This window comes from Myxocyprinus asiaticus, chromosome 43, assembly GCF_019703515.2.
Source record: "Myxocyprinus asiaticus isolate MX2 ecotype Aquarium Trade chromosome 43, UBuf_Myxa_2, whole genome shotgun sequence".
NCBI classification, from domain to species: domain Eukaryota; kingdom Metazoa; phylum Chordata; class Actinopteri; order Cypriniformes; family Catostomidae; genus Myxocyprinus; species Myxocyprinus asiaticus.
Window position 1 is genome coordinate 26,790,019 of NC_059386.1, and position 21,970 is coordinate 26,811,988.

At 37.0% G+C, this 21,970-nt stretch overlaps 2 protein-coding genes across 3 annotated transcripts; both read right to left on the minus strand.

The window, feature by feature from the left end:
* Positions 1-1,261: 1,261 nt before the first annotated feature.
* Positions 1,262-13,028, minus strand: LOC127433678 (mothers against decapentaplegic homolog 9-like). Of its 2 annotated transcripts, none has more exons than XM_051685771.1 (8): positions 12,883-13,028; positions 9,929-10,524; positions 8,964-9,224; positions 8,416-8,523; positions 7,669-7,890; positions 5,391-5,647; positions 3,313-3,494; positions 1,262-1,632 (listed from the first exon to the last, which is right to left on the minus strand). In XM_051685771.1, the coding sequence occupies exons 2-7, from the start codon at positions 10,341-10,343 to the stop codon at positions 3,351-3,353; spliced, it is 1,407 nt and encodes a 468-aa protein (XP_051541731.1). In that variant the 5' UTR covers positions 10,344-10,524; positions 12,883-13,028; the 3' UTR covers positions 1,262-1,632; positions 3,313-3,350. The 2 variants fall into 2 exon arrangements, with proteins under 2 accessions (XP_051541731.1, XP_051541730.1); XM_051685770.1 differs by having other exon boundaries at positions 8,416-8,526.
* A 1,238-nt stretch (positions 13,029-14,266) lies between these two features.
* On the minus strand, positions 14,267-21,970 carry LOC127433525 (dolichyl-phosphate beta-glucosyltransferase-like). Its single transcript, XM_051685515.1, has 10 exons — positions 21,705-21,970; positions 21,257-21,425; positions 19,307-19,353; positions 19,021-19,089; positions 18,104-18,196; positions 17,735-17,848; positions 17,466-17,525; positions 16,531-16,682; positions 16,332-16,417; positions 14,267-14,834 (listed from the first exon to the last, which is right to left on the minus strand). The coding sequence occupies exons 1-10, from the start codon at positions 21,768-21,770 to the stop codon at positions 14,719-14,721; spliced, it is 972 nt and encodes a 323-aa protein (XP_051541475.1). The 5' UTR covers positions 21,771-21,970; the 3' UTR covers positions 14,267-14,718.

The following is a 21,970-nucleotide window of genomic DNA, read 5'->3' on the forward strand; positions in this document are numbered from 1 at the left end:
GAATTTTCAAAGTTGGAAACTTTCCATGGGAATTAACGGGAATATATGGGAATTAATGGGAATAAACTGGAAATTTGCAAAATTGCAGGTTAGCCTATTACAGGGAACTTAAATGTAGTTGAGAGAAAAAAAACATGCAGCATAATCATGGTTAAAACAACCAGATTTAATGCAAATTCAGCTGAATTTACCAGTGCATTCCTCAATCACATGCACACAGCACACTACTTACTACAGGCTACTTACAGTAGGACTATAGAAGCCACACTACTGCATTTGAGCCCAAGGACTACATCCGGTCAAGTAAGTTTTTATGATATTACTAGAGTAAATATATTTGATCTATGGTATTAAAGTTTAACTAGCAAATACTAAATCAAAATGTGTTTATACAGTAGCTAGCTAGCCAGTAAATCAGATATGCTAAATATAAGCTAGCTAACACCATTTCATTGACAATTTAAGAGGCTAGCTATCATGGTGCTAGCTAGCTCAACTGTGATGCCGTTTCCTTCTGCTAGCCACTTTTCTGTTATCATACAAGAACATAGGTTATAGTTTGGTTTAGCATGCTGATTGAGGAGTGTTCATCTATTCATCTAGCCTATTTCTATTCATTTGTCCAGGATCAATTGTTAAATATTTTTACCATTCCAGAATATTCCAATTGTTTAGCTAACTATATATATATCTGTGCATGGCACTGCATTAGTGGGGTTTTTTTACAAGCTTTTTTCTAATCTTATTCTAATGCCACGTGTGCCATCTGATGTGTGGATACATTTCACTTCAGCCAATGTAGAAGGAAAGGCTGTATACATTTGCAAATACTTTGCAAAGTCCTATGTTAAGAATGCCACAAAGATGCAGCAGCATATAGCCAAGTGCCCAAAGTTTTTCTTCCAATATTTCCAAAATTTTCCAGCTTAACCTGTTCCATCCCTTTGCAACCCTACACAGCATACACAGTTGTTTTTATTGATCTTGTGAGAACTGATAACCTGCATTTTTCAGCTTTGTGTTGATACCAAATATTATAATAATAATAATAATAAAACATTTGTCATATATCTCTTGGCCACAAAAAAATAAACAGGCACAAATTTGAGGGAACCTGTGTATTACAAAAACTAGAATGCTAAAATGACACAAAATGCTATAGTAGGCACATATTAGCTAAATGGAACGCCAAACAAACACTACCTTAAACACATTTCAGTAACACTTTACAATAAGGTTCCATTTGTTTACATTGTTAGTTCATGTTAACTAATGAAAAATACTTTAACCAAGATTAATAAATGCTGTAAGTGACTCCAGCCAGGTCTCTTAAGCAACCAAATTGTCCTGGTTGCTAGGGAGGGTAGAGTCACATGGGGTAACCTCCACGTGGTCGCTATAATGTGGTTCTCGCTCTGGGTGGGGCGGGTGGCGAGTTGTGCGTGGATGCCGCGGAGAATAGCGTGAAGCCTCCACACGCGCCATGTCTCCGCGGTAACCCGCTCAACAAGCCAGGTGATAAGATGCACGGATTGAAGGTCTCAGACACAAGAGGCAACTGAGATTCGTCCTTCGCCACCCGGATTGAGGCGAGTCACTACACCACCACGAGGACCTAGAGTGCATTGGGAACTGGGCATTCCAAATTGGGGAGAAAAAAAAAAAAATTAATAATCTTGGTTAATTTCAACATATAGTAATACATTTTTTTAAATTAAAAGTTGTATATGTAACTATTTTTGGGCTGCCACCTGCAATTTTTCACACTCGAATTTAAAAGCTCACCATTTACACACACTGTGGACTACTTGCCAAAGATTTCTCTATTTTTTTTAATTTTTTTTTAGAAATCCCCCAAATAAAGAGACCCCAATTATTCATAAATAATATTGTAGATGTTTACAATCTTATGATGAATATAATTTGTTGTCCTAAATTTGTAAGCATGTTATTCTGGTTCTGTTCATGCCATTTCTCTCCAACAAGTTGTATTTTATTCCAAAAGATGGCAGCAAGTACTAGAAAAATTTTTTTCTCCTCTATCACTTTCCATCACAAAATACTGATCTGAAACGTAGGTGGCGCTCTAACATATTTTAGCCCTCACAGATATGCTCGTCAATAGACATTCAGTCTAATTTTCAGCTCATGCACCACCCCCGCTGTTTCATCAAAAATCTCGGCCTCTGAGTGGACTAGAAGCTCAATCTAGGTGTCATTAGAAAGCAGAGCCTTTGCGATGATGTATATACTTTTATCATCAGTAGTCAGTTACATATTTATTTGTTTAGTATGCTTTTCCTGCTGGACCGCATATTTTGTTCTGGACATCTAAGATATACATTAGATTATTCACACAAGCAAGCTCACAGACAAGTAAAAAATAGCTAATTGTTTTTTTTTTGAAAACTGCATAAGGTAAAAGCAGATAAAACTTTAGCTATTTGGGGCTTACAGCAGCAATGATCGGTGCATAATAGAGATGTTTGTATTTGATGCCTAACAGATATCATATTTCACTTTGTGATTCTTTTGAAATTCTTTCAAACTGTCGTATTAGGGCAACATAAACAAAAATGAGAATGAGAGCTTTCATTTGATATATGATTTGTCTGTTTAAGTGTTATTTGAAAGACTTTTATATGCATATTACTATTTCTACTACAAGACCTCTATGTATGACTTGAATGTTTTCAGGCCTTATTTTGTTATTTTATGTAACATAAATGCAAAAGTGATGGTTATCTATGAAAAGTTCAGATTCTAAGCATTCAAACAATAGCCCATATGCCTGACTTATGTATTCAGAGACTTGAATATTTTAAGTGTAACATTTTCGTAATATAGCGCCCCCTTTTGGACCCACCGGCGGGTTAATGCAAGAGGTTAATGCACTATGAACTAACAATGAACAACTGTATTTTTATTAACTAACATTAACAAAGCTTACTTAATGCAGTTAAAAATATATTGTTCATTGTTAGTTCATGATACCTAATACATTAAATCATGTTAACAAATGGAAACTTACTGTAAAGTGTTACCCACATTTCTTTGGCTTCCTATTTGCGAGATGTTATCTGAATAGATTTCAACTACTACATACTGTGAAGTAGCAATCTTTATTGTTTAATTACAAAATGCAACACTTGTCTTACCACACATCTGTTTTAAACGGCATAATACTATACATATCTCGTCACTGGCTCCACCTGTACCATAATCACTCACTGAAATGACATAGATATTTTCACAAGAGAGAAAGAATTATGTCCTGGGTTGCTACAAAAGTATTTTGGAGAACGTTATTACCCTTATTCTGTTCTTCTGGCATTGTTGTATCAAATACATTAGGACACAGAGGAGATAGGATTGTGCGGAGAACCCATTTGGGTCAGAACTTTGTCTAGCCACTGCAGTGGCCCATGCAGGTGGATTTCTATCCAACAGGGGGTGCTGGTGACATCCTGACGGTGGTACTCGGCACCCCAGCCCTGAGAAGAGTGAGAAAGAAATATCCTGTATTATCCTGCATTGGTTTAATTTTGAATTTTTGCTCATCCTACTTGCTTCTGTCAATATTAATGACAATAATACAAGACCTTGCTGATTACAGAACTATTTTAGATGCACACTAATATGTGGATAACAACCCCAACAAAAAAAAACAAAAAAAAAGAAAAAGGGAAAAAAAAAAAGTATTTAAGCAAAAAGGCATGAGAGGTGTTCTATATTGTAAATATAGTCATGGCTGAGTCTGCAACCCCTTCAGCCGTGACTATATTCACAATATGGAACAGCCTAGAGTGCCTTATTGCTTTTATAAAATGGTCACCACATAATACAGATATTAAGGACACAACTGTTCATTAAATAAAATTATTAAATGCCATCCTTCCACCACAAAATATAGTCCCTCGCAGTAAACAGAGTGTTGATAGGCAACAATAATAACTGTCAGCTATGGGTGCTGTGTAGTGATACAAAAATAAGTTTTGTGAAGAGGTCAGAGCTGTGCTTTATCATGAATAAAGCACAGTTGTTGATCAATCAGCATCCAGTGTCACATTTCACATGAGTTGGGTCGAGGTGTCAAGCGCCGCATTGCCCTCCACATGAGGAGCTGCAGAAAGCGTCACAGGGGGCGATTTTATGAGTTTGCCATGTAAAAAAGCGGGAGGTGTGCACAATTGAAAACATGTATTTGGAAGAGAGAAAAAAAAAAAGCTTGCAGTTGCTTTGATAGCAGAAAGTAATAAAAGGACTCGTTTATGTTTAGGTCTAAGCGTTTTCTTGGTGAATTTAAATTAGTTCAATAACTGGGGTCTCTTGGGGTAAACGATAAGGTAATATTTAATTAAAAGAAATTGAGACATTCAATGTCTCTTCACAAATCTGGATAGTTTTTAAATATTTCTTGTTTCTTAGTACTCTCAAAGACATTATTGGTGAAGCAAAAACGTGTGTGAAAAACACTTTGGTGTAAAGAGGCGTTACGTCATAACTTTCAATGTATTCTGCAGCGCTGACGCGAGTCATGTGAAAGACCCTTAACGCATATAAATATCAGTCACTTTTGCACATCAATCATTGCTCTTCACAATCACAAAAGTGACCGATTATGGTTTCAAAATGGTGAAATTCTCAGAAGGGTGAGGAGTTTGGATCCCTGAAATTATTTTTTTTTCATGCGTTTATTTATTTTGCGGAATTTGACAATCTTTCACAGCACAGTGGTTGGGAAACACTGTCCTAAGCAACCAAACTGGCCTGGTTGCTAGGGAGGGTAGATTCACATGGGGTAACCTCCTCATGGTCACTATAATGTGGTTCGCTCTCGGTGGGGCGCGTGGTGAGTTGTGCGTGGATGCCGCAGAGAATAGCGTGAAGCCTCCATACGCACCATGTCTCCGCGGTAACGCGCTCAACAAGCCACGTGATAAAATGCGCGGATTGACAGTCTCAGACTTGGAGGCAACTGAGATTCGTCCTTCGCCACCCGGATTGAGGCAAGTCACTACGCCACCACGAGGACTTAGAGCGCATTGGGAATTGGGCATTCCAAATTGGGGAGAAAAAAAAATGAATAATTGTAACAAGTTTATTAAATAAATAAATAAATAAACTTGATAACAACAGGATTTTATATTATTATTTTTAACCCAACCCCATGTCTCTGTGATAAACTGGTCTCTAAATATGGCTCATGTCCCTTCCTTCAGTATGAGATTTATCTGCCCCTTTTATCGTCCACCAGTCAAAAATTGTCTGGTTACTTAAAGTTTAATATTTAGGGTTAAGAGATTGTTCAAATCCCTAGTCCAAAGTATAGCAATAATATATGTTGATACTTGCATATACTATATATTATACTAAATAAACCTCTTTACCTTGACAAAACTCATCCTGATGGTGCACATCTTGGTGAGTTCATACACCACCTCAAAGCCATGGTTTACTGACTGAGACAGCAGCTGGGCAAACAGCTGGTTGTTGAAGATCTTAAGGCTGCATCCACTTGGGATCTTGCAAACAGTGGTGGGGTGAAAACCGTGCTGATAGTTACAGTTCCGACTCTGTACGAAAATACTGCTGTCGCTCAGACACTCTGCATACACCTCTCCACCGACGTAATACAGATGAACACCTGAAATGAAGCACGGAGTTTGAAAGCGAGTTACTAATTGCATATTTGAGAATTTAATTGGTCATTTTTATTTAACTAAAGCATCTTACAATACACTTATTACAGAGACATTGTAGTAGTACATTCGGTTAATCTCATATCTTTCATTTCCATAACAAAACCATTTCTTTGAATTAAACAGTTCGGTTATTATGTATATTCAGTTAGATGTGCCATCCTAGACTTTGGCGACTCATTGTAGCCAGATACCATAAGCATTTAGGACATATTTGGACTTTGGAATGGTTCCAAAGAGGCTTTTATAAAAATGTGTTTAGTGCAACCGCAACGTTCACAGATGAAAAATAACAATAATAACCTTATAATAATAATAACAAACATTGGAAATGACTTGGTAAATCCCAGAAATATGAGTGCTCACAAACCCAAAACCACAAACCCAACTTTCATCACGTTTCATCATGTGCCAAATGGAAACCTTCATAACATCCATTCTCCAGAACTATCTTGATCCGGATTATGTCGTTGTCCTTGGCACTCTTCCATTCAGGATCTCTTACAAGTCGATGGAACCCAAACTTGGCCTCTGTCCAGGTTTGCCCGGTGTGTGTGTGTATGTGTACATGCTTTTCCCTGTTACTTCTGTAACCTATGGCAACATTTAAAGTCTTTCCAACACTGGCACAGTGACGCTGACCTCGCACCCTGAGAAAATCCAACATTTGGTTAGTGTAGACTCTCTTTTGGTTTCTAATGTGCAGTGTTGAGTGGCCAACATTAACTGGCGGCATAAAAACAGTGTCTAGAAAGTGTGAGTTTTGTTTTGTTTTTTACTTTTTTCTGAATCATATTAACTAATGGAAAACTATTCTGAGCAAATGTATCTTTTCAAAGCGATACAAAGTTTTCGGATTATTTTTTAAACGAAAACATCAAAAGACAAAATAGAAAGGTTTTGGTGGGTGGTTGCCAAGTCGTTGTTATGCAGCTGCTTGTGTTTTGAGCAGGAACTAAAAACAAAATGTTTTTCATTTTGGTTCATTCTGAGCAGAAACTGTATTTTTTCGTTCTGGTTCCAGCGTTCCGCTGCCTCCTTTCCAATTGGTAACCGGTTAGAACGAAATTAAAGAACGGTTATTAACATTCTTTTTTAAAATGACAGTTCTCTGTGCTAAGGGTGGGTGATGTACCAGTTGCAGTGTTACCAGAGCTCTCAAGAAAAAGTAATATTATGTAATAATTTTAATTATTTGCATTGATGCATCAAATCTGTATCAATGCATCATATCTAACAATAATTCAGTGAAGACTTGGAAACAAATGAGAAATTTACCTCAATATGTTTTCTTGTATCTGGATTAACCGTGCATGTATACATAGTCATTATATATAGTTTTCTAAAGCATGTCACAGAAGGCTACATCCACAATGTGCATCAAGACAAAGAAATGTGTGATACAGCAGTTTCCTTCAAAAATCAAAGCACATTCTTATGTTAAAAAAAAAGCAGTCCAATTCTTTAGGCTACAGGAAGTGGTATAATTAAAAAAAAAAAAAAATTACTGTAAACCCATTTAGACTTTGGTTTCATTAAAAAAAATTATCAGAACGAAAGTAACTCGTTATTAACCGGTTACCAACATTTTAAAAATAACATTTTCACTCCGGAACAATTGAAAGGGAAATCTTCAAAATCTTTTGTTCATTTTTGGTTTTTGTTTTAGTTCCTTTGAACGTTTTTAGTCCTTGGTTTTGAGGGGTTTTAAGTTTGTTAATATGTGGTTGCTAGGCATTGCTAGTTGTTTCCTAAGGTTTTTTAGGTGGTTTCTTACGTGCCCAAGTCAAAAGAGCCCACCTCCAAGTCTTTATGATATTCTGATCTTTACTGTAAATCTATGGAACTTATTCACCATTTTAAAACCGTGGAAGTGGAAAATCAGCAGCAGCTTGATCTTCTAAAAGAAGACTGTTTTCTGCTGATTTAGCAAGATACTATACTTTATACTATACTATAAGTATACCTTTGCCTATGTGCCTGCGTGTGTGTTCAATGGTGGAGTTTCGGTTGACGTTGGACAGCAATCCAAGACAGAATCTGTTCTTATTGTTGGAGGGGTCGGTGAAGCCGTCCACCAGGATGCTTCGTGAGGAGGCATGGAATGTCTCGCCCACTCTGTTGTTCAACTCGTAATACGCCACTGAGCACCAGTATTCTGGTTCCTCATAACACACCGGCCTCAAGTCTGGTAGAACAAAGAAAATACTGTATCTTTCTGCCATTCATAAAACGTATTATCATCTCATTCCTCATAGTTATCTGGTCTCATTACATATTCATGATACATTCAATCAGTTATAGGCAATATCAATCATTATGATTCAACACTTTCATCTGATAACTTTATTAAATGTTTATTTTCTCTTTGTAGCCTATTTAAGCATTGAACCATGCCAGTCATGCCACCATACGTTTGGACACATATCATACAAAGGAACTTGGGAAAAGCATCCCAAGTGGCACCTCATGAAGTTGATTCAGAAAGTGCCAGGTGTTTACAAAGCTGACAAAGCAAAGGGTGGCTGTTTTGAATAATCTAAACTATAAGACAATTTTGTTTTGTTTAAGATTGTTAGGTCACTACATATGCAATTTCCATGACATTACTGTTATTCTAAAATGAGGAAATTGCTTATAATATAGAATTACTCACGTTGTACCTTTTATTGCACCAAAAGTATATTTAGTCTACCACTAGCAGGTGTCTCACCTATATGGGGTGCTGACAGAATGAGTTTAATGGGTTTGGAGGTTTCTCCTGGTTTCACATCCTCAGTGGGAGAGGTCTCCATCATACTGTAAGGTGGAGGAGGCGTCTCTGCTGTGCAACAAAGAAACAATTAAGTTAACTTGTGTTTTGAATAATGGGGGAAATTTTGAATTATGTGATTCTATGGCACAAATTTTTATTTGAGGGAGTTATAATAAAGCAAAGATACAAAATCACCAAATTAATTGCCTAAGAAATACCAATGAATGCATTCTTGCACTAAAAAAAACAAGATAAAGCATAAAATGGATAAAACAGAATGCAGGTGTCTTAATACATTTTTAAAAGTTGTGGTTTCTGTTTAACCTGACGCAGCATCTAAAAAACATGACATTCCTGCGCAAGATGCTGAAAAAAAAAAAAGTGAGATGCAGAGCAAAAGCCAAAGATGTTCGTCAAGCACAGGTTTACATAGTAAAACAATTGAAAAACAGACGGCGAGAAATGCTTTCAGTGTAAATGACTCACTATACAGTGTAGAGCTGTACCTGTGATTTGGTAGGGTGGGCTCCCGGGGTCAGTCCCACTACTAGGGGAGTTGGGGTAGCTGCGTGCAGTAGGTGATTGATTTAAAGAGCTGGAGGGAGACGAAGAAAATGAGCTGCAGGGCATCTGAGGGAAGGAGTCTGGATAGGTGGCATTCTGTGGCATGAGAGGTTCATTGTGTAAGGAAGCGTTCCGGAACTTTGCCAATAAGCTGTGCTGGGGGTTGAACTCACTGTGACGTGGCACAAGGACTGGGGGCAACACTGTGAAAAAAAGAAAGAGAGAAGTGAGAGTGTACTTAAAGATTTATACTAATGCATAAACCCATAATCATTATGGAGGAAAAGAGAAAATGTGATGTGTATTGATTTATAAAGCAGTAAAAGGTATATTAACACTCAGATTGGATGAATATAAACAAAATTATAAATATAATATACTGTATGTAATTAAAAATATATATTTGCAGATGTGTATTAAAAATATATATATATATATATATATATACACACACACACACACACACACACACACACACACACACACACACACACACACACACACAAAACGATCAGCCACAACATTAAAACCACCTGCCTAATATTGTGTAAGCCCCCCTCATGCTACCAAAACAGCGCCAACCCGCATCTCAGCATAGCATTCCGAGATGATATTCTTCACCACAATTGTACAGAGCGGTTATCAGTTAGAGAGAGAGAGACGCACGTGGCCGCGCTGCATGTGTTTGCGTTCGTCTTATGTTTTATGTTGTTTTAAGTTGAGTTTTACATTAAACTTTGAAGTTGACTGTTCAGCCGGTTCCTGCATCCTCCTTGCCCGTCCTTAAACTGTTACAGGGACCTACACAATATTAGGTAGGTGGTTTTAATGTTGTGGCTGACCGGTGTGTGATATATATCATTTTGGGGGGTTAATCCAGATCACAAACGTTTTCCTGGAACTCTACCTGGCGTCTCCACACGGCGGTAATGATAGGGGTTGATACAGATATCCTTCTGCTTGGAGCCAAAGGGAAACTCGCAGCAGTCCAGTGCTTTCAGCTCATGGTGGGACTGCAGATCTGGCCATCGCCACACTCGGCAGTAGATGACATGTGGCAGACCTTTACGATGGGACACCTGAAGCCTTCCATCCAGGGAGCGAGGGATGGTCACACATTTACTGGGCTGGCCAGGGCAGCTAAGAGCCTTTTCGAGTTCCTCCATGGCCCCTTTCTTCTTCTTCAGTTTCTTTACAAGAGAATCAACAGCCTTTTCCGCCCACTTTTCCTCTTCATCTCCCTGTTTCCAGCCCAGCAGCCTCTTCACAGCTGGACTGGTGAAGGAGAAGAGGGATGTGATGGATGTAGTGGACTGCATCATGGGATGGGATTTTACTCAAAGCTTGTGGCACACAAGGGAAATCTGTTCTAAATCACTTCTACCCAGGAACACAAGAGTCTTCGTTTATTTCTTAACAGCCAAGATACAGCCAGGCTTAAAGGAAGCCCCCTGACAGATGTTTTCGTCGGGCAGTCACCAGTCTGGATATTACCGCTTTTATCTGGTGAAAGAAACAAAGCAGCATGTCAGATTTTCATTATGGATTGAAACAGAGGTGAAGCTCCTTGAAAAGAACACAGAAGCAGAGATTTAAGTTTTTCAATGCCCAGATAGTGTCAAATTTTCTAAATATTTTCAAGAAAATTAGAAAATAATAGAATAAACATATTGATATATTTGAATGTTTAATTTGAAAATGCAACAAATCAGGACAAATCTAGAACAGGATTCATTACTTTAACACTGAAATTTCATGACGCAACTGGCGTAGATTCGTGCAACTCATAGAAGAGGCGCTGAATGCACAGAGAAATGCCAATTTCGGAGTTTGTAGTTATTTACATGACCTGCTTCTGTATTATTTGAACTTTATAAAAGCTATAACACATTAAATATAACTGCATTAAATGTGTAACACCAGGGTGTTTCCTTTAAAGAGCTCCAGCTCCACTTATTCCACAACAAGCGTGTTTCTGTATTTACTTATTTTGTATTTTTGCATTATAATTCCCTCATACTTTACGATCTACATCACCTGAAGCTGTTTGGAAAGAGTGCATCTGGACTGTGAGCTGTGTAATTCTTCCTCTCCTCAGTCAGGCACGAACTGCAGTGCTGCTCTCGCACCATCATTAGAGTTTAATGTGATCTCATGTTACTTTAAAAGAGATCAAATGACTATTCGACAATGAAAATTTGTGTCTACAATTTTTTTTATTGTCGACGTTGTTGATAACGTCGACTAATCGTTTCAGCCCTACAGTATATAGATATGAAATCATGCAAATATAATTTATTGAAGTGCCAAAAAAAAAAAACAGACACTAACATACTAGGGTCTCTAATGACCCTATACACTTTTGGTACTTAAACCATAAAAAAGAAATGAAAAAATTTTGCACATTTTTTTCTTTTTTACACTATTTATAAGAGAGAGATTAAGGAATCCGAAAGAAGTGTGGGGACGACTCCAAAAAATGGATGAGGTACAGGGGTTGGAATGAGTTCCGGGTCACTATAAAGACCCGAGGTATGCATTTTAAGGGTTAAATGAGTATAAATAAAAGGTGCAACAAACACAACTATGATGTATAACTACTTGACAATTTAAAAATAAATAAATATATATATATATATATATATATATATATATATATATATATTTTTTTTTTTTTTTTTGCATTACAGTAATGATAATTAGATTTCTTTACATTACCATACTGAAGAATGGGGGACAAAATGTGCTTAATTGACATGAAAATAATGTCACAAAGCAAAAAATAAATAAAATAAATAAATAAAAAAAATATTCTAAATATTGACTTCATTTTCTTCTAGCAACATTCAGTTTACTTTCTTTTGATTTTGAGGTGAAATATAACCTGGACATGCTCTTGACAGGTTTTATGAGATTGACCCTTTTCGGGCGTAATCTGTTGGAGTAAGAAAAAATGCATTTTCCTGTGCAAATCTTATAACTGAAATTCAATACTTCACATCAGAGGTTCTCAGAGATTTCATTGGTTATTGAGTTATAGTTGCTGTCAACAGGTCCTATACTGTGTTTCTCACTGGACTTCACCTCCTCTCACTTTCCTGTCAAAGCTTTCTGATGCGTAAAAAGATCTGCTAAAAATCAATGCTGTTTGAGCATCTGAAACCAGAGATGTTTGCTTCCATCTTTGACCGAACAAGGTTTCTGAAAATATAATTCCACCTAAAATTAGAGGTGTTAACACATCCTAATCTAAATAATGATATGAGATAAATGAGATCACATAAAAGGTCTAATAGCAGTGCATGAAATGATCAATTCAAACAGGCAGAGACAGGCAGATCAATGGAGGCAGAATATATCAGTTCTCAAAGGCAGTGTATCCTTAAGAAACTGGCGTCTCTCAGTCTGAGTGCTGAGATAGGCTTTAATCACCTTACTCCCCCGCAAACGCACACATACACATCCTCTCCGTTAACTTTCCTTTTTGTTTAAGAATCAAATGCTTCATTGAGCCATTATTTAAAACACACACACGAATATATTCCAGTTAAAAACAACTGTCACAATGTATCACTCTACGGAGCAGCATGAAAACACGGCAAGTGTCATAACATACAATGTCAATGTTTACTCCGCCTCCAACGGTAGATGAAAAGAAGCAACAAGTTTATCATGAAGCGGGAAAAATAAAAGTGTGTCAGAAGAGTACAACCGAGAAAAGAAAAAAAAAAAACCACACAGACACTTGTCATGAGTGCCCCCCGCCTTTTTATTGCAATTTAGAAAACTGAAGTTTTAAGCATTTAATATATTCTAAGTAATACCTGGTGTGATAATAAAAACAGCTGTTTCATAATTTACCTTTGTCCGACGAGCCGAATAATATTCCGCGCAGTCGAAGAAGTCGCGCGCGCTCCACACTCTCGCGCAGATTGGAGGTGTGCGCGTGTGTTTGGACGCTCCGGCAGCACAGAGCTCGCGGCGTCAGCCAGACTGGAGCCTCAGCGCCTTCGTGCGGAATTCATCCGCAGCTCTGGAACTCTCCCAGGACGTCAGACAAACACAGAGGGATCATCACCCTATTCAAAATCCCAGACTCACTCACGGGCCTATTATTGGGAGAAAACGGGTTATTAAGGTCAACAGCGTTTCGCTTTTAATTAGTTTGAGGATCAGGAGACAAACGCGTACAGATGTTATCATTTCAAAGGATCGGATGCACCTTTTTGGCACCGCAAAGTGAAAGTGATTGTGTCTGGGCACTAATTAACGTGTCGGTTAAAGTCATGGATTGTAATTATCATCACTTGAGATGCAAAAGTGCGATAAGGAACGTCAACATTCAACTTATTTATTTCAAACGAGTACGGGAACAAACCCAGGTGTTTTATCTAAATATTTACATGTTGCATTCTTTATAAATAACACTTGGTATACTATTCAGCCCTTAAAGCAGTAGATAAAGTAAAAAGAAAAAAAGAGTGGGTGTTAGGGAGCTCCCATAGTGTATAATCAAAACAAACTGCGATATTGGCCGAACGCCAACACGTTTTATCGATAGACCTATTTCTCCCGCGCTCCTCAGTGCGGATGGATACATTTCGATTGTGTGCGTACAGTGACTTGTCCAGTTAATGACGCAAGGCAGGATGGCGACAGAGAGTCTAGAAGTTTGACATTTTCACAGTTTACAACAACTGCAGGGGAACGTAACAATACTCCCAATAATGACAGCCCGCATATTTAGTGCGTTCTTTGATCAAACGAGTCTGGCAGGGGAATTAGTTTCCTATAAAAGGACACCGCAAAATGATCCTCTCCAATCAAGGTTCATAACATCACATAAATTACTGACTTGTCTCTATATTTAAGACTTACTGAATGGGAAATACAATATATCGATATATGCTTAAAACTACTTACCTAAACTAGTCTATTACATTATAAAATATTGAAATAATCCCTGGTAGGGAAGATAAAAGAGCTGAATAAGGAGGAGAGACAAACAGGATACACTCCCCATGGTGCATAGCAGCCCATTGAGTAAATCACATTAAAAAAAAAACATGAGTACATGCCAGACCATGGGCCATACACTGTCAGTTACTGTTTTTAAACCATCCATGCATGAGAGAAAAATATGATTTGAGTGGCACTGATTTAAAACATCCACACCATTTTTTTTTATTTTTTTATGTTGGAACTGCTATTCATGAAGGCTAGTAATGTTGCACATAAATCAGAATTACTTTGCCGAGAGCAGGCCTTTATTGATCTTATTTCACAAACAGATATTTGTTCTTGTTTTAAAGGCAGTAGTCTTTTAAAAACCTTTATCAAAAAAACAAAACAAAAAAAAATCTGCTGAAATGTAAAAACTCTGCATCAAGGGCTCCGTCTTTTCGCATTATATTTTCAAATTTATTGTAAATGCAGAAACGGCATTTAACTGATCATAATTTTTATTTGGCCAAGAACCATCTGCCCTTTTCAAACCAAAACTTCACATAGTATGTCAAGAAAATAAAAACATGAACAATCCTCTTATGTGTTTACAGCACAGTCAGTGATGATAAAATGGTAATGCTTTTCACTGATTCCACAGTGTATTTCATTTGTGGCTGTGGGCTGTGAATTAACCGTTGGCCCCCACAAGCCTCTGTCAGCCCATGAACGGCACACTAGCAGTAACAAGGGCTACTGAGTTTTTCTTTCAGACTCCAGCTTCCAGGCACCAGTGAGGTAACGCAGTCTGATAAAGAGTAGATCCTGTCCCATCTGTAGCCAACTCCAGAACGGCACCAACTTTGACCCTAAATGTGCAATGAAACAACTTCTTGGTTACATCATGGTGAATAAAACCTTTATATTTGAGTCATTTCCTGCAAAACATTTAAAACAATCATGTCTTTCTATTGCCAATACAGTCTGAAAAGAGGAGACAGCCCAAAAAATAGGGGGAAACAAGTGTTGTTACTAAGGAGAATATTGAAATTGCCAATATCTGACTATTTCTTTTTAAATAGATTTAGCTATTTTTAGAACGTTGAAGGTCCAAAAATCACAAAGGCAGCATTACATTAATCAATACAACTCCAGTGATTAAATACATGTCTTCAAAAGCTATATGATAGGTGTGGGTGAGAAACAGATAAATATTTAAGTCCTTTTTTTTTTTTTTTTTACTATAAATCTCCACTTTCACATTCTTCTTTTGTTTTGGCAATTCACATTCTTTGGGCATATCAACACCTACTAGGCAGGAAGAATTTATGGTAAAAAAGGACTTAAACATTGATCTGTTTCTCACCCACACTTATATCACTTCAAATGATATAGATTAAACCACTGAAGTCTTGTGGATTACTTTTATGCTGCCTTTATATGCTTTTTGGACCTTCAAAGTTCTGGTCACCATTCGCTTGCATTGTATGGACCTACATAGCTGAGATATTCTTCTAAAAATCTTTGTGTTCAGCAGACGAAAGAAAGTCATACACATCTGGGATGATATGAGGGTGAGTAAATGATGAGAGAATTTTCATTTTTGGGTTAACTATCCCTTTAAATCATATCCACTAAAAAAACACTTTGCAACTGTATCTACAATTAAAGTATCATTTTACAGGGTTGCTGCAGAGTTTTTAAAATCAAATTTAAGACCTTTTTCAAGACCTGAACAAATAAAATTAATACCGTATCCCCATACCAAAACAAACCCACATAATCTCAAAATAAATCATGTATCACAGACTCTTACTTAAACAGGCAGGGGCACATTCAACAAGGCCGTAACACTGCATATCAGTAAAACAGGGTAGGATATATGCAAGTTTAAAATACTTAAGACATGTTTTCCATATAATATATATATATATATATATATATATATATTTGTAATAACGTATTACAATATAAACAAAAGTAAATTCATCAACATTATATCATCATCATCAACAGGTGTTCATTATGAGCCATACATTTCCGATATGGCTTAATGATTGTGAACTGCTCTGCAACAGCTGGAAACACTCACAAGCCCCCGTGTGCTTGAAGAAAATACAGTGCCATGTTTTCACTATGAAAGACGCAGCACATGCATTTATTTAATTAAATTGTATTCTTTTGAAGTTTGATAAATCGCATTAGGTCATATCACGATTCCCATCTTTCCACCCCCAAATTTAGGACCTCTTTAAATGAAAATTAAGACTTTTATTGTATCATTTAAGATATTTAACACTTTTTATGACCTTAAATTTGGGAAAACTGAATTTAAGATATTTTAAGACTTTTTAAATCTCACCAACCTTCAATCTCCGTCCAGTTAACAGCCACTTCTGCTATAGGGATTTTGAAACACTGAGCAATATACAGAAGTTCTACATCAAACGCCCTACAAAGAGGTAAAACAGAGATATACTCAGACATTTCCATAAATATATTAACATAATTTTCAGAATGTGATGCTGGGTGTTCAAATTGTGGAGCTTTTTGAAGCTGTCTTACCAGCGTTCCACATGGAGGCTGGAGAAGGTTTTCAAGGCTGCTTCGCGAGTGAAAAGCTTAAACCCACATTGTGTGTCTTTAATCCCCCTTACACAGAAGAACCACACTAGGAAGTGGAATCCATACATCAGGAACGATCGGAATACAGACCGCTGTTACAAGAAACAACGGAAGAATAAAAATGCTCATTACATGGCTCTCTGGAATATTTGATTCTGGTTGGTCAAATGCAGAAAATGTGTGTACAATGACCGCTTAAAGCTAGAATATGCAATTTATACCAGAAGCATTTTTTGTTACACTGGTTGAAAGTCTCTTTGCATCCTGAGAGCAATCAATAAATCAAGTGCTCTGATACAAAAAAAAAAAAAAAAAATAATCATCAATTATCTGTAGGAGTCACAGGCCTGTAAAAGGCCCGTCCAATAATTTCATTCGGCCCGAATGCAATAATTGTATGGCCTACCTGCCTGTCTAACTATGTACATGCCTACATCCGCACACTCAATGGCGTGAGTTGGGGGCGGGACAATCTGAACAACTGCAGGCAAGTGGCATATTCACAAAGCTGTTTTTAAAAACGTCTATTTTTGCAATTCCGTTCGGTGGCGCTAGTGTCACAGAAATTACATACTCCAGCTTTAACTGTAGAATTGATGTTTCCCTAGGCAACCATCTCTCATATTACTCCACTGTCTCTTTCTTATAACATAACATAATAAAATAATATCAACAGGCCCATTTCATCGGCTTTTACTTATTTATTTGGTAAGTAGCCATTTTATAAGCAGGATAATGTACACTCAGCCAGACATATTGCGAAATTAACCCCTACATGATGATATGAGACCTATTTGCTTTGTGTAACAACTGCAACTCAAACCAATATTTAATGTCCATTCACTTACGGATTTTTATTCTGAGAAACACTTTACCTGAGCCACTGATTCTTTTTCGAGGTGAGCTCTGGATCCGCAGGAGATCGCCATGTTATCCTGCGTGGACACGAGTACAACATATTCAGACACACTGAGATGCTTTGGCAAGGAAAGGCCTGTTGGCTTTGGCATGCTGTAATCTAATCACATCTACTGGCTAAGCTTCAAACAACAATGTATTCTGATATTTCATTTTACATACCAACTACTCTGAGAATAGCAATATGCTGCTTGTCATTTTTGGTCTACAAAAAGTGGTGTCTCACAGGCTTGTGGCTGATGCTCCTAAGACCAGCCTCCACCTTTTCAATGTCAGCAAATTTAGTGGCTCCGTCTGCATCAGCCATAAGAATGAGCCGCCCACGGCAGCTTAGAGTTCCCTGAGCAGAGACAAACACAGGAAGAAAAAATTTATAACATTTCATCATCTAGATGTGTGCTCTTAGCTGAGATTGAGCACATATTTTAAGCCATATAATCTATTCATTAATGACTTTCTATGATCCATTCCCAACTGAGTGGATACAGTATTGCATTTTTGTTATGTCTTAAACAAGCAAGTTTTCATTTGAGAAATGTCATGGAAAGTCTGGAATGAGAATAACTTTGTCTTTGAATAATGCATTTATTTTTACCATTCTCACTGCACCACCTTTTCCACGGTTTTTCACCAGCGTCAACACTCTCACTTTTTGTGCTCCATACTTCTTTGTGTATCTTAAGGCAACCTGAGGATGCAAAATGAATCAGATGAATAGATCATTAGATAATCCACACAGCACATAATGTGCTATCTGGCTAACACATTAGCTTTCCTGGATCAGATGACTTAATGAGAAATTATGTAGTACGTTTTCCAGCGTCATGGAATGCTAAACCAATCGTATTAAGGATTCAGACCACTACAATCAGAAGTGGAAGTCATCCAAATATGGGCAGAAAGGATTGTTCACTCTAATTACATATGGCCACCAGGAGATGGTGCCAAGTACATGACACAGACTCGATGGCTCAAATAACACAGAATGGAACTGAATGAGATCTCGTTCCTCATGCCTGCATGCTCTGGAGAGACAGCATACCTGTAGTCATTGTTGTATTTGCATGTGTAATTAGTTCTTATGTACAACTATTTTGTTTAATTTGTTTTGAGAGGCTTTTGAAAACTTGGATATGTTTTTGAACACAAGAATAAATTATTTTTGTAATGCTATAACTTTTGATTGCTTTGTCGTATCAACACAAAATGTAACTCAATTACAGGTGACATGATTGGGAACAAAACAAAAGCGTTTTTTGGAGCTACCTTATTTACACCCTGAGATAAATAGTACATTTTTGGTGATTTTTCAGGCTGGGAGTCTCAGAATTTATCAATCTATACCATTAAAAAATGTGAAAAGATTTTTTTTTTAATACCAAACACTTAACCTTCTTTTTTTTTTTTCTCTCTCAAGTTATAGGCCTTTAATTTTGGGTATGCCACTGAAACAGGACATTTTTAAAAGCACCCTCAGAGCTTAAAGGTTTAAGGTAAAATAAAGCGTTTTACCTCTGTAGTTTTGTCTTTGCTGCCATCATCTACTACAATGACTTCATAGGTAAATGATGGATTCTTCTTCTAGAAAGTCAGCAGGAGAACAAATTAGCTTGGTTAGACAGTCAGACTTTAGTAAAAGCACTGTCTTATGGTGAAAAAAAGCACACTGCTAATGAAGAATCCCATGTGTTCCACCTCAGCTCAAGTTTTATAAGATATGCAAGAAATACCACAAAACAGAATTTAACCAAACAATTTATAACACTACTTTACAATAAAATGTAAGGAAATGTTGCACCTGTCTTTTCTCCAGGTATTCCATGGCTTCATCCATCATGACAGGCACTATGATAAGACCGAAACATACATAACAAACATAAATCCTCTTATTGTTAAGAGCACATTTATGATCTTTAAAAGGAATATGCCAGGTTCAATATAAGTTCAGCTCAATCGACAGCATTTGTGGCATAATATTGATTACTACAAACATTTATTTTGAGTTCCGTCTCCTTTTCTTAAAAAAAAAAAAAAAAAAAAAAAAAAAAAAAAGAAAAGAAAAAAAAAAATCGAGGCACTTACAATGGAAGTGATTGGGGCCAATCCATAAATGTTAAAATACTCACCATTTCAAATGTATAGCCACAAGACAAAAACAATGTGCATGTTAACATCATTTTAGTGTGATAAAATTGCTTGCTAACCTTTTCTGTGTAAAGTTATAGCCAATTTTACAACTTCGTTGCCATGAAGATGTAATGTCAACAAACCCTCAAACCCTAAAACTATGGAAAAATTATAATATAAACAACTTTACAGCTCAAATAATACACAAGTTTTAACAGAAGAATTAATGTAAGTGCTTTTGTAAAATTATAAGCTTTGCATTTCCACCTTTAAACCCTCCAAAAATTGGCCCCATTCACTTCCATTTTAAGTGCCTCACTGTAACTTCAATTTTTGCTTTTTTTAAAGAAAAGGAGGGACGAGTCTATATAATTTTTTATTCAATTATTATATAAATTAAAGACACAATTTAACTACTAGATTAATGCAAGAAGTCATAATACACACAAAACAGTGGAGATTATAGTGGACATTAGGAGGAATACCCCAACACCGACCCCCCTCACCATTCTAAACAGCACTGTGGCAGCAGTGGAGTCATTCAGGTTCCTTGGCACTACCATCTCACAGGACCCGAAGTGGGACACCCACATTGACTCCATTGTGAAAAAGGCCCAGCAGAGGTTGTACTTCACCAGCTGAGGAAGTTCAACCTGCCACAGGTGCTGCTGATACAGTTCTACTCAGCAGTCATTGAGTCTGTCCTCTGCACTTCAATAACTGTCTAGTTTGGTTCCGCTACCAAGTCAGACATCAGAAGACTACAAAAGACAGTCCGGACTGCTGAGCGGATTATTGGTTCTCACTTTCCCACCCTCCAAGAACTGTACACCTCCAGAGTGAGGAAAAGGGCTGGAAAATTCGCTTTGGACCCCATTCACCCAGCACACTATCTTTTTGAACTGCTGCCTTCTGGCCGGCGCTACAGAGCTCTGAGCACCAGAACAGTTTCTTCTCTCAGGCCATTCACCTTATGAACAGTTAAAACTACCCCCATTACTCTCCATTGTGGCAATACAATCATGTACATATTCAACAATCATTCATATTTATATTCCATTTATATTTATTTGACATGACCTCTTCTGCACAATACATTAAATCACCTTGCACATAACTGTATATAGCATATCTGAACAACATTATTGCCCTACTGTAGTTTTCTCTATATAATTATCTGTCATATCTTATTTTTTATACTTATTTAACTGTTTAAGTATACATGTTTATAAGTATATTTCAATGTTTGTATGTATATGTATAAAAAAAATTTTTTATAAAAAAATGAGGTGTATGAACAAATACTATTTTGTTACTCCAGCTGAATCCACAATGTAAAATGTAGGTAGATTTGAACCACGAAAAATTTGACAGCACTCAAAATTACAGTGGAACAGTAAAGGATCCAAGGCGTTTTGTGTCTCGAAAGCAGCTATGAAAATTCAAATCAGATTTATAGCTGAAGTATCAAATTATTAAACATTTGATTTGAATGGAATAAATGTATAATGCATCATACTGCGCAGTCACAGCAATGACATCCTTTTGGTTTTTGCTAAATTGCCAAACATAATTTTCCATCAGAAAAACTGTAATGTGAATGCCTATGAAAACAACTCACATCTGAGTTCCTCATTGTATGAAGGGACGACCACAGACAGCTCCAGTGAGTGAGGCTCCAACAGACTGGTGAAAGACTCCTTTTTGCCCTCTGCAGTATAGAAGTATTTCTCCTTTTCATGACGTGTCTGATCTACCATCTTAGCACTGACATGAGCAATCACAACAACCTGCAGACATGAACAAACAGGTTATGACACAATGAAGGTGCCACTGACCTGTTTAGCTGGATGAATGGGTAAAGCTAAGCTACATTGTGACCAAAGATTGCTACAAAATTGCCACATAGGCTCATTTACAATAACAATTAATCGTATTCAAACTTGTAAATATATTATTTAGAAAATGCATTAATAAAAAATAATAGGCTGGCATTGAGAGACTAAGACAAAACCATAAAAAACACACACAATAAACTAACAGTCCATAAAGATAACAAATACATTTACCAAAAATAAGGCGATCAGCAACAGTAAAAGCAAACATTGCAATATTTCACATATACAGCAATCCATCCTCCATATCCCATTCAACACAGCACTGCAGAGAAGCTGTCACCAATGTATGACTAACTTTCCTGCTTTTTCATGCAGAACCCCCTTTAAAACGAGCCTTCCGGCGAGTTCATGAGGCGAAACAGATATGAATGAGTGCCGTACTAAATTTCAGAATAAACAGTTAAATCTCCATAGTTGAACTTTACTTCCTGTCACAG

Coding starts and splice junctions, on each gene's coding strand:
- LOC127433678 (XM_051685770.1), bottom strand. CDS start 10,343: ATGATGCAGTCCACTACATCCATCACATCCCTCTTCTCCTTCACCAGT. Junction 9,225..9,928: donor CCGCCGTGTGGAGACGCCAG/GTAGAGTTCCAG, acceptor TTTTTTTCACAG/TGTTGCCCCCAGTCCTTGTG. Junction 7,891..8,415: donor TCTGTCAGCACCCCATATAG/GTGAGACACCTG, acceptor TTGTTCTACCAG/ACTTGAGGCCGGTGTGTTAT.
- LOC127433525 (XM_051685515.1), bottom strand. CDS start 21,770: ATGGATTGCTGTATATGTGAAATATTGCAATGTTTGCTTTTACTGTTG. Junction 21,426..21,704: donor TGCTGATCGCCTTATTTTTG/GTAAATGTATTT, acceptor TCATGTCTGCAG/GTTGTTGTGATTGCTCATGT. Junction 19,090..19,306: donor AATACCTGGAGAAAAGACAG/GTGCAACATTTC, acceptor CTGACTTTCTAG/AAGAAGAATCCATCATTTAC.